The sequence below is a fragment of the Haemaphysalis longicornis genome, unplaced genomic scaffold, assembly GCF_048455015.1.
Source record: "Haemaphysalis longicornis isolate Haplotype H1 unplaced genomic scaffold, Haemaphysalis longicornis Haplotype H1 scaffold_10, whole genome shotgun sequence".
NCBI lineage: Eukaryota > Metazoa > Arthropoda > Arachnida > Ixodida > Ixodidae > Haemaphysalis > Haemaphysalis longicornis.
The window spans coordinates 6,574,533-6,586,815 of NW_027526204.1; the positions used below are offsets into that span (position 1 = coordinate 6,574,533).

General features: G+C 49.0%; 1 protein-coding gene across 1 annotated transcript; it reads left to right on the forward strand.

Moving 5' to 3' along the window:
* The first annotated feature begins 632 nt into the window (after window positions 1-632).
* Window positions 633-11,112, forward strand: LOC144158148 (uncharacterized). Its single transcript, XM_077688808.1, has 2 exons — window positions 633-1,132; window positions 10,859-11,112. Exons 1-2 carry the CDS (start codon window positions 791-793, stop codon window positions 10,964-10,966), a joined length of 450 nt encoding a protein of 149 aa, XP_077544934.1. The 5' UTR covers window positions 633-790; the 3' UTR covers window positions 10,967-11,112.
* The last annotated feature ends 1,171 nt before the right edge of the window (window positions 11,113-12,283 follow it).

The following is a 12,283-nucleotide window of genomic DNA, read 5'->3' on the forward strand; positions in this document are numbered from 1 at the left end:
ATTCATGTAGGGTCATCACTGCAAGCTTCGGATGAATTCAGGTCGCAAGTAAACGTATGCGATTAAACTTGAGGCTAGCATCGAGATAATGCTGAAGACGACGGCTACAGTGTTTAGGTCTAATGTTTAGGTTAGTTGTAACCGAAAACAAATTTTTAGGTTACTTCGTCCACGCGAACCTCAGTCTCATCGTGCGGTTGAAGTTGAGGTGAGTTCCCACAACAGCTGTTGCGCTTCTAGCCGCGTAGCCCCTGTTAACTAAAATTTCCCTGTTTGTGGTTATCTCGTACAGCTTTCGTCCGATAGCGGAAACTAACTTGAAACTGCAGAATGCTCGTGTGCCCGAATACTACTTAAATATTAATCTTATTGAGTGTGGATTTTGATTGCAGAGATACTACGAATGCACCACCCGGCCGAACACACTACTACACGAATAGCGCGGTCTTCGCAATTCGAAATCCCCCGCCGAGAGGCAGCGGCGCCGTCTGACCGCCAAGCGAGGAACGACAAAGCTGCTTACCACGGGTGCAGACCTTGGCCCACCCTCGCGACGCCCCGCCTACACTTCCAACCATTGGGCGGGAGCTCAGGATGGAAACCGCGGGCTCCTGGCCCTGCGTGGCCTGCAGTCATTCCCACCCCTGCGCCGCGTGCGTTCGGTGCCTTCTAAAGGGATTACGACTCCGGGATTAAATCTAGGGGATCTCCTCTAATGGCGTGAATACCTCCTTCGGACTGCACTACAGTCGGCGCCTTAATACTGAGTTACGTCGATTTGCTAAGTGAAATGACCATGAAGGCCCACACCGAGCAACAACAATTCCCTGGCCGCTGCCTGGGTGAGGTCCGCCACGGCCGCAAGGACCTGAACCACGAGGAGATGCAGTCGCTGCTCGCCAAGCTCAAGGATCTCGTGCCCAACATGCCGCGCAACAAGAAGCTCTCCAAGCTGGAGATCATCCAGAACGTCATCGACTACATCCTCGACCTGCAGATCGCCCTCGAGACGCACCCGGCCACCCGCTCAGCGCTGCCGGCCGGCTCCTCCAGCACGAGTCCAGCGAGGCAACCCCTGGGCCTGCTATCACCCTCCAGCAACGCCGTCGCCAACACTTGCTTGGCCCAGGAGGTACTCGCCATACGTATTACTGCATTCCTGGTGACGTTTTGCCTTTGCCACATAGCCTAGTACCGTCAGAGCTCGCTAACGCTTGTTCGTGAACGCTTAGACTGTTTAAAGCACAATGACATATCCTATCTAGTTGGGTGGTTTATTTTTAGTCCTGCATGTCACAAGCATCGCTGCTGCAACCATCGTCTACAAAAAATCTTTCGTCTTTAATGGGGAGCATTTTCATTCTCACGTACTGCCGCTCAGCGGATGGATCAAAAACCCAGCTCCAGAACTTGGCGGGATGCATACTGATCGTTTAGGCATGCCCCGTACAATAACGGGGAGTTGGCGGTGCGTGCGTACATGAGCGAGCTCAGGCGCCAAAGTTCCCAACAGATAGGCACTTGAGCGTCGGTATGTTGCACGAGCTGCATCCGCCCGAGCTTCATCGACGTCTTTGTTCGTCTTGCGCTGGTTGACCGATTATCCTTTCCATGAATGAGTCCATGATTTAATTGAGCTGAATCGTTTAGCGACCGCTTCAAGTTTCGCGCTCGCGGGTCAGGCAACGTTTCTTGCACCCACGCAAGGATCCACGCTGTACAGGACCATTATGGTGCGAAATGGCTGGATGTAGAGACACTGCTGATGGTGTCGAAAAGTAAGCGGCTGTTTTTGTGAAGCGCGAGATTCGCTATTGTAGTAATAAACTTTGAAAACGCAAATCCCCAGAAGGTGCTGTTCGGAAGCTTGGTAAACTAATTCGCGCAGACTTAATATACTGTAACTCAAACCGTTTACAACGCGGGCGAACGTCCGCACCTCTCCGCTTTTGCCCACATCAGGGAAGTTTTAATGAAAACTGTATTGTGTGCCCCAGCCCGCTGAAACTGAGCGAGAGATGCTTACTTGAGTTGAAACACCTGTGTACAAGATAACGAATACGATAGGAATACTGCCGGGAAACATGAAGAAACCGCTTGGCAACCTCCACTGCACCTATTGCTTTCGAATAGGATGTCTGTCATAATGCATACTAGCACAATTTTAAAAAAAACTCTAAAATGCTGCATGTTTGCTTTCTCAATCATCCTACAACAAACAATGACGAAAACGAACCGAACATCATTAAACGAGAGGCAAGGTTTTGTTCAATATCTCAATTTTCTGTCCACAAATGAGCACAACCAACCAACCAAAAATCACTCGCTTAATGCCTGGCGATTAATCGACCTAAACTTTATTCACGCCTATGTACTTACTGTACTCACGCATCACGCCGGAGAGCTATTTTTGAATGCAGTCGCAACCTATTGGTGAAAATAAGCACCTGTTTTTTAATGCGCCGCTAAGGATATCTCGGGCATTCTGATGACTGGAGAAGGGTTTTAGCCATTGATTGACGTACTTTTGTTTGCCCAAATTTATACCTCAGCCATTGGTCAGGAGCTCTTGGTCTCTGGCGGCGGTCGTAAGCGTGTGGACGAGCCAGGTGTTAGTACCCGAGTGGGAGCTAAGTAGCGAGGTCTCCCACTGCTCCTAACACATCTCCGGAAACGGCAGGACTAGATCATGTCGTGTATATTCGCTGTCCCGTCATGCCTCGCATTTATCTCAACGTAACATCAGCTGTATGCTACAGCACTGGAAACAGTAGCGTTCTACAACCATCTCCACACCATATGCCATCATTTCATGAGTGTCCTCTCGGGCTGAATATCGTAGAGACCTATTATATGCTGTCAATTATATGCCTTTCCTTGCCTGGCTGTGGTATTGAGTGACCGTCTAATTTAGAAGTTTCGACTCCGGCTCGGTCAATGAAAGCCCGGGTCGAGTCGTGGGCACATTCTTTCCAAGCCAGGCGTGGCTGCGCACGGCTCAATTCAGCTGCATTGTACCGCCTGGCTGTATTGTGAAGCAGGAGAGGTACGTATCGGGGGAGGTGGAACCCCTCGGGTATTTTAGTCGACCACCGACTTGGAGTCGCTCGCTGTTACTTTGGTCTTGGGGGACGCGACCTTGCCAAGACATTAGCCGCCTCCTCGCCAACCACTGGTTCCGTCATGTGGACTGAGTCGATGAGGCATTGTCCTGTCGATTCACGTCATATAAGACTATAACGTCACGGCTGGCATGTTCGGCACCCACCCCTGCTCGGATTTGTCGAAGGTTTTGTGCGAAGCCCTGGCTCTTGCCTGCCATCTCTCCTGATTATGCATGTTCCTACATGCACGTTTCTGGCGACTGGCGGGGTATGTATGCGGGCCCCTATCCCGCGTTGTATTGTGACCGTTGAGCATCGCACACCTGTGTAGTTGGTGAAAGGGAGTTTAGAATTCCCTCCCTAACGGTCTATTTACAAGCCGCTACCACTGCCCTGTTATATGGGCTTCTTGGTATGAGCTTACTGAAAGTGCTACGGAGGCTGAGTGCTTCGAAACATTCGTTCTATACCTTTCGAGTAATCCATAGGGCTTCCCTGTGCCTTCACCTTCATCATCACCAGCCTATCTACGCCCACTGCAGGGCAAAGGCCTCTCCCATTATTCTCCAGTTGCCTCGGTCCTGTGCCAACTGTGACCAATTTATCCCCGCAAACTTCTTTATCTCATCGGCCCATCTAACTTTCTGCCGCCCCCGGCAACGCTTGCCTTCTCTAGGGATCCACTCTGTTACCCTTAATGACCAGCGGTTATCTTGCCTTCGCATTACATGTCCTGCCCACGTCCATTTCTTCTTCTTAATTTCTACTAATATGTCTTTAACACCAGTTTGCTCCCTGACCCACTCCGCTCTCTTCCTGTCCCTTAATGTTACACCTATCCTTTTCCGCTCCATTGCCCGCTGAGTCGTTCTCAGTTTAAGTTGAACCCTCTTAGTGAGCCTCCAAGTTTCTGCCGCGTAGGTGAGTACCGGTAAGATGCCGCTGTCATACACTTTCTTCTTCAGCGACAATGGTAGGCTGCTATTCATTATCTGAGAATGTCTGCCATATGCACCCCACCCCATTCTGATCCTTCTAATTATCTCTGCCTCATGGTTTTGATCTGGGGTCACAACTTGGCCTAAGTAGATATATTCGTTTACCACTTCCACTGCCTCGCCACCTATGTCAAACCGCTGTACTGTCCCGAGGTTATTGATCATTACTTTAGTTTTCTGCATATTAATTTTCAGTCCCACGGTTCTACTCTGTTCGCCCAGTGCGGAAAGCATGCTTTGCAATTCGTCCCCCGAGTTACTTAGCAAGGCAACGTCATCAGCAAATCTGAGGTTACTGAGGTATTCTCCATTAACTTTTACTCCCACCTGTTCCCAATCCAACGTTCTGAATACTTCTTGTAAACATGCTGTCAATATCATTGGAGATATTGTGTCTCCTTGTCTGACACCCTTCCTTATAGGTATTTTACTGCTCTCCCTATGGAGGATGATGGTAGCTGTAGACCCATTGTAGATATCCTCTAGTATTCTTACATAATGCTCATCTACCCCCTGGTTCCGTAATGCCTGAATGACTGCTAGGGTTTCGACCGAGTCAAATGCTTTCTCATAATCTATGAAGGCTATATATAGGGGTTCAGTATACTCAGCGCACTTCTCTATCACCTGATTGATCGTGTGAATATGGTCCATTGTTGAATAACCTTTACGGAACCCTGCTTGTTCTTTAGGTTGACTGAAATCTAAGGTTGCAGAAAGTCGGTTAGCGATTACTTTGGTAAATACCTTGTAGACGACTGACAGTAAGCTGATCGGCCGATAATTTTTCAAGCCCTTCATGTCGCCTTTCTTATGAATTAGGATGATGTTCGCGTTCTTCCAAGATTCCGGTACCATTGCGGTCATTAGGCATTGCGTATACAGGTTTGCCAGTTTTTCAAGGACAATTTCTCCGCCATCCTTCAAGAGGTCTGCTGTTATCTGATCCTCACCAGGTGCTTTGCCCCCTTTCATTTCTTTCAAAGCCTTCCTTACTTCTTCGGTCGTTACTGGTGGGATGTCTATCTCCTGTGAACTACTGTCTCGTTCGGCATTATCCTGTATGTCCTGGCTACTGTACAGATCCCTATAGAACTCCTCGGCCACTGTGACTATTTTATCCCTATTTGTGATGACATTGCCTTGCTTATCCTTAAGTGCATACATCTGATTTTTCCCCACGCCAAGACGTCTCTTCACTGCTTTCAGGCTACCTCCGTTCTTTACAGCGTATTCGATCCTCTCCATATTATACTTCCGTATGTCAGCTGTCTTACGCTTATTGATTAGCTTGGAGAGCTCCGCTAGTTCTATTCTGTCAGCTGCGGTGGAGATTCTCATGGTTTGCCGTTTCCTGAATAGATCTTTCGTCTCCTGTGAAAGTTTACCCGTATCCTGTCTAGCCATAGTGCCCCCGACTTCTACTGCACACTCCGTAATAATGCGTGTAAGGTTGTCGCTGGCTTCCTGCGTCGTAAACTCGGCTTCCTCGTTAAGAGCGGAATATCGGTTCTGCAGCGCGATCCTGAATTTTTCTACTTTACGTCTTACTGTTAGCTCATTTATGAGCTATAAATGAGCCTTCACCTTATCGTAGTGTTTACTCGATTATCCTCGTCACCCTTTAAGTTCAGACAATGGTGAGGTAGGTGACCGTGCTTAAGACTAAAGCTTGCACCAATCTCATAATATTGTGCTCTTTCATCCCATGGTGCCTGTTGGCAATGCGTGATGTGATGCTTGACGTTTTGTTTTTTCGGAACGTGTGTGGATTCTACGTTGTACACTTAACCGTGAATTCTAAATCCCAGAACCCTCATACTGTTAACTGTGTGGATACTGTAGAAGAAGTGACAACTGGGCTAGTTGGTAATGCATATGGGACATCTTGAAGGTAGCGCACTTAAACACGGACACTAGCGAAAGAAGCGCTGTGGTTTGTCGTTTCTTTCGCTAGTGTCCGTGTTTAAGTGCGCTACCTTCAAGGTGTCGTGTGGATACGTTGCGTGTGTTGTATGTAGAATCTCTTTGAATGGGTCACAGCCGCATCGCCATCGACCGCCATAGGCCGGGTGCGGCCAGCCATTATCTGTAGTGAACTTAGGTCAATCTCCCTTGGGTGGCATGGTCATGTCTCACGCTTCCCGAGCGCACGCATTCTTTCTTCGTCTTCTGTTCCCTTCGACGTTCCATTAAACATAGACCTCGATGGTCGCTCCTCTCCCCCTCGACGCTTGAGTCTTGTCCTTGGGGGTCGACGGATCCCACATTGTACGAAAATCCTATTGTCTGAAGTGACCGAGTCGGTTTTACGTCCTGTGCTTGTCGAACGATATTATCTAAGCTGCGTTTTTGTTGTGGGAGCAGCTCATCAAGCCTGTTCTCCTATATATTGCACCACGGTGTCAATCATGTGCGTCGCTACTCCCGCCCACCCAGGGCGTCACATAATCGAGTAAAGGCTGTGACGTAGCCCCTCTACGTCGTTTAGGATTTTGGTGAAGCCCATCGTAGAAGAGGAAGGGGAGAGAACCGAGCCCTGAGGCATTCCTTTGCCCTCGAGCTCCAACGTGGGAGATCGCAACCTCCTACGGCGAGTGAGCCGTTCATTCATTGACGAAGTTCCGTCCGTAGCCGTGTCTCCTGCGGCCGTTTCCCTACTTGCCCGTGTTGTGTAGGGTCGCCGTGCACAACACGTTGTGGAATTCCTTAGTGAGGTCGAACCCGGGAGAACAGTTCCTCCTGTTAAAGAATTGTGTCTAAGTAAGTCTGAACATGACTTTTGGCGTCACCAGTGTTTGCCGAAAACCTATCGTCGTTTGCGGCGTTTTCGGCGTATAACAAATACCAAAGGGACTCAATATGAGCCTGTTCGGTATCACGCGTTCCCTTAGTGTACCTACGCAAAATATAGGTCTTAGGTTCTTTATTTTCGGCTTTCTTGGGTTCGGCTTTCGGGATCATGACCACATGTCCTGTTTTCCACAGCCGCGGCATAGATTGTCCAGGTTGCGCAGCCGTTTATTTATTACGCCATTCGGGGCTGGGCAATGGCGGGTACTGAGGCCTGAATGCTACCTCGCACTGCCGCTGCCGTGATGGGACGGTCCATGATTTCATTGCTCTTATAGCTCCTGAGTGAAAATGATGAGGGGTGCCTGAAGACGAACACATGTATGTACCCTTCAAAAGCAATGCCTTTCGACCCTAAAACATATTGCCGTTGTCATCACCGTGGGCAGGTGGGCATTACAGAAAATTCTGCTTTATCCCCAACCCTTACATTCCAGAGGGGCATGGGAGGCAGCACTGCTCAATATCTCGGGAATGGAGTAAGAAAGTGCCCTAGATGAAGGGGCGAGAGCGGCTGCCTCGACCGATGGGGTCCCAAATGCACCTGCGTGGAGGGCCACAGGCACTAACTCTCTTTTATTCTTATCACGAAAAAAAATTTCACGCCTGCTCCTTCTTTATCGGGTTCGTCCCTATAGATGCATCTGTCATGAATTGCTTTCGTTGAAGACACCGTCCGACCCTTCAAATCGGTAGAGTAAGATGCACAGATTGTGTTTTTGATGGGTTTCGCTACTTTCCGGTCCGCGGCGAACGTTTCAAGTTTTAACGAGGCCGCTCTGGCTCTTTCTGATGGTGCATGTACTGTACCTGTTTTGCGGAGTAAGTTCGTCTCCCTCTCCAGGTTGAGACAAATGCATAAATTCCGATTTTCCTTATGCCACTTGAGATGCTTTTGTAAACGTTTTGCTTAGCCTCCAACATGGCATGCCTTGGTTGTGCCTTCTGACGTCTTTTCCTGAAATATTCGTGAATGTGAGCGCTTATTCTGTTGCCTGCCTGCGTGGGGTGCGCAAGATACGTAACGCCAAAGCTTCATTCCTTTCATTGTTGTCCACTTGTACTCCCACTCACAGTGATGACAATTGAAATCTCCTACTATAGCTGATGTGTTTTATTTGGCTAGTTCCACCGACTGGCGGTACGACTTTGCATATCTCTGGCTTTTTCGGGAGGAGCTGTATACGCTAAATATGGAGGTACCGCCCTCATCCTTCCTGCACGACATTATTTTACGAGTACGTGATCCGCGGACATTGTGCCATCGTTAGTGTAGCGTCGTATTGCCAGCAAGTTAGGCAACGCTCGACTTCTTTATTTGGCTCATCAGCCGAGGCGTCATTCTCCTGCTCCCGGTAGGACTTGTAGCCTGACGACGTCGTGGGGCCGCCGGTTTCTTGGGGACAGGTGATCTGGTGTATTGCGTAGATTTTAGGGGCATTTTTCTTTTTTCGTTGGAAGCGCGGACAATTCCACTGCCGAACGACAACCTTGTTGTTCTCATTGCATGGGTTCCTCAGTGGTGGTTTTTGGGGTGGGACCTTGCATTTTCCATCAAATTTAGTCTAAAATATTGTTTTGTTGTATTCATAGGACCTACACCTCCTCTTCCGCCATCACTGGGGCGCTGGATGGCGGTCTACACTGCTGTCACTCCTGCTTGGAGGGCTGCAACTTGGGCGCCAATGCCCTCGACTAACTTCGCCAGAATGGCTTCGAATTATTTAGTTAGCGTCTCGTTCTGTTTTGCCCCGAATCAACTAACCTTTTCACCATCCTCGTATTTACTTGTCACCTATATTTCGGGGCTTCTCGGCTGCCTTACCGCCCGCGCTACAAACGGTTTATGGGAGTACCTAAAAAGTACAAGCCTTGATCAGATCCTCTAAATAGTCGCACACATGAATGAACCTCATCATCATTATATTAATCATCATCACCGCTTTCATCTGACCCAGCATGCCAGGCTGGTGCTGAAATCGACAGTTTTATTAAAAGTCGTTCTTTCTCTTTCTTTTTTTCTCTCGCCGGGCGCTTCAGCAGGGATGAGGGGGATTAAGGCTTCGATGTCGCCATCTCGTCACTGGGAGAAACACCTAATGCTGTACAAGCGACTGTTCTTTTGTCACCAGCGGCTTCGCGGCTTTCCACGAGGTGCGATAATGTGCTCATGAATGCGGGGCCCCTTGGTTACCGTTTATAGCCTTGAATTCTATCATTTCTCTCTTAAGAGACTCATGTTGAGTAACCACTACCGCCTACATCACCTTGACTTCACTAATTTCCGACTGTCGTCCTAGCTGTCCTAAGCTTGCTATGCTACCCTTCTACGCGCTGTTCTGCGGAGCAGTGTTGTGGGAGAGCGCGCTATCCCAGCTCACCTTGCTTTGCTGATTGCCTCCCGGTGAATGTTTTGAGCTTCTAGATGTTGATCTTGCCTGGTGCGTCGAGCTTTGGCGGCGGTGGGCGCTGGGGCTTCGGCGCAGAAAGCATCTCGACCTCCGGCTCCAGCTGCTGGGCTCGCGTCTGCGGATGCTCTGTCGCTCGTCCAAAGGGAGGCGGAGGAAGGGCCTCGCATGGTGGCGTGCCTCGCTTCCTTTACGACGTGCCCTCGCTGTGCTTGAGTACGGACGACGGGTCCGTGGCCAGCTCCTCCCTGGAAGATTAACACTAAATTACGTGTTAGGCCCCTTGTCGAAGGTCTTCTGCCCTGCTTGAAACGTAGTTTTTCGTGAATACGGGCATGAGTTTGAATTCCCCAATGCCTAATGGCCTGTGAGTCGCCTCCAGGGTGGTGGTGGTGGTTAAAGCAATTATTGAGCTGTTTTGTAAGAGTTGTGCTTAAGTCCAGTGAACCATGAGACAATCGTGCAGTGTTCTCATTGGACGTTAAAAAAAACTGGACTTCCGGTTGACCGCCGGTCATCAGGTTCTTTAACAGCCCCGTACGGGGGAGAGGAGATGGGAGAGGGGGAAGGTTTGGGCTTTGAGTGCATCCTAGGGCGATGGGAGGTGGGGCGCCTAGTTGAAAGCAATATTGCCATTCGGCAGATTATCGGTCACGGTGCATAGAATTGAGGGGGTTGTATGAGGGAACGTCTTCCTTTCAAGCATGCCGAGAGTTGTTTCGTCTTCTTTGGGAATGTTAATGGACATTCGCCAGGGAATGCGGCCGTGTGCACTGCGTGATTTCTTGGAAAACATCTCATGGGGGGAGGGGGGGGGGGGGAGGTGGGCACCGATAAATCCTGTGCAAACTGGTAGGTAGGGGCGCAGGCTTTCTAGTGGGCAAATGTGTGGTCCGTTAATGGAGAGTGGGCTGGGGTCCATACAAGGTGTTTGACATCGCATGAGAAACTTTTGAGTAAAAGAGGTTCTTCGAATACACTAATGCGGTATGAGTGCAAATACTTGTGAATTCCTTCGGTTGGTGCACGCCTCTATTCCTGTTACCATTATATAAGTCCTTGTCCTACTGAAACACACTGAGGCCTTAGTGCACGCTCATATTAGATCTCTTTCTTACTCCGTTCACGCGTTTCACCATTAGCAATAACGCGCACCCTTACAATTAATTTAATCAGCACTTGATTACGCTGCAGTTCCACCTGAAAATGTACCCTTCTCTCTCAGGCTCATTTTAGTGACGGCCGCAAGTAAGTCTGCCGTAGGTGCGTCCCGGCGGTGAAGCTTCTTTTAAATAGAAGCGAAGCCTTAGTTTCTGCTGCAGCCGGTGATGTTTTATTCTATACTACGAGCTGACTCGGAAGGTAATGTAAATATCTGGCATGCCTTATTATAGATAGCGCCGCTTCACACATTCTGGGAGAATATCTGTATACCTTGTATGCAAGGAACTGTTGCGCATGGAGGCGTTAATCTGTTTTCTATTCATCCTTGCAGGTGACCGACGCGGATTGGGTTCCTACCAACATCGCCGAGCCTATGTCGATGGTGGTACCGTCGCCGCACCCGGTCTCGTGCAGGACTTGTGAGACAGACGCGTGGTAGCAGGCCCGTTAGTGTTCTTCTAGGCCGTCTTTACCGTGGGACATTTCCTTGTGGCCAACCCCGACAGGCGCTCACCGCCAGCGAAACAGCCAGCCCTGGGCGAATGTCGTCCATTGTCGACAGGCTTCGTTTTCCGAGTGAATACGGAAGACGAAGGTGTCCCTTCACACAAGCCTACATACCATGCGGCAGAAACCAGAAGTTCCATGTGAACGTTGCCGACGTCACTCGAGAAAACGTGAAAAAGCTTCCCTGATGTGCTGCGAAAACATGTGGGCAGGTCGCCGTCCTGCTCCCTGAAGATGCCTATGACGTTTGGTCTCTTCATAGCTAGAGTGCTGCACGTCTTACAGTGCATATGCGGTTCATATTGCCATGATATTTGCAAACAAAAGTTGCGTGATCACAAGGTTTTCTTTATACACAAAATTTTCCCTAGAAGTTCTCGTTTACGCCGAGAACAAGGCCCCTCAGTAATCTTTGGGAAAACTGACCAAATGGAGCCTCCAGACCGCGCCCTGTGAACCTTTCTCGGCCCTGCGATGCTTCACCGAGCTCTTTGTCCACACCTGGCTGTTAGCTTACACGCAACACCAACTGGCTCTTAACACTTGAATTCTACGGGCCGGCACAGTCTCCGGCTCGAGTTTTCTTTCCCGCGCACGAGGTCCCAAGGCGTCCCTCTTTTTAGGGAGAACGCAGAAAACACCAGAAGTCAGCGTGTTCGCGACCACCTTATCATGTGCAATACAGTTTACAATTTTTTCGATGGTGGTTGCGTGGGTGTTTGTATAAAGGGGTGACGCGAAAATTACGTTGATGGTCTTACTGCACGTCGACGTGACATTTATTCACATTTGGGCTGATGCAGTTTTAATTAGTGTTTTTTACGTCCGAATATCACACACCCGACTCCTATACAAAACGGTCATAAAAAGGAAAATTTACGATTCGCACTCAAGCAACAGTAGTAATATAGACTATTTTCAAGACTTTATGGCATTTCTCACCTGGCCAACGTTCATGCGGGGTTCATGGATTCCTGGGAATATATGATTGGTTAAGTTCGGAGATAGTAAGTTCACTTTTTAAAAGAAGCTTGTGGAGTGTACTTGCCAGAGGCCAGAATAAGAACGTTCGTTCCGCGCAGTTTATAGATATAAAACTGTATTTCTTACAGCATTTAGGAATCGCTACGTTCCCGTTATATTTATATTTGTGTATATGGCAGTCGACGTATTCCATCGGAACAATAGCGATGACAAATATGCTGAGTGCAACCATTTTTCCGTTGCTGTGATACCTCCATTTCCGAGA

Bases quoted from the DNA above. Each gene is read 5' to 3' on its own strand.
- LOC144158148 (XM_077688808.1), top strand. From the start codon at position 791: ATGACCATGAAGGCCCACACCGAGCAACAACAATTCCCTGGCCGCTGC. The intron at 1,133-10,858 runs GTACTCGCCATA...TCATCCTTGCAG, and splicing joins ACACTTGCTTGGCCCAGGAG to GTGACCGACGCGGATTGGGT.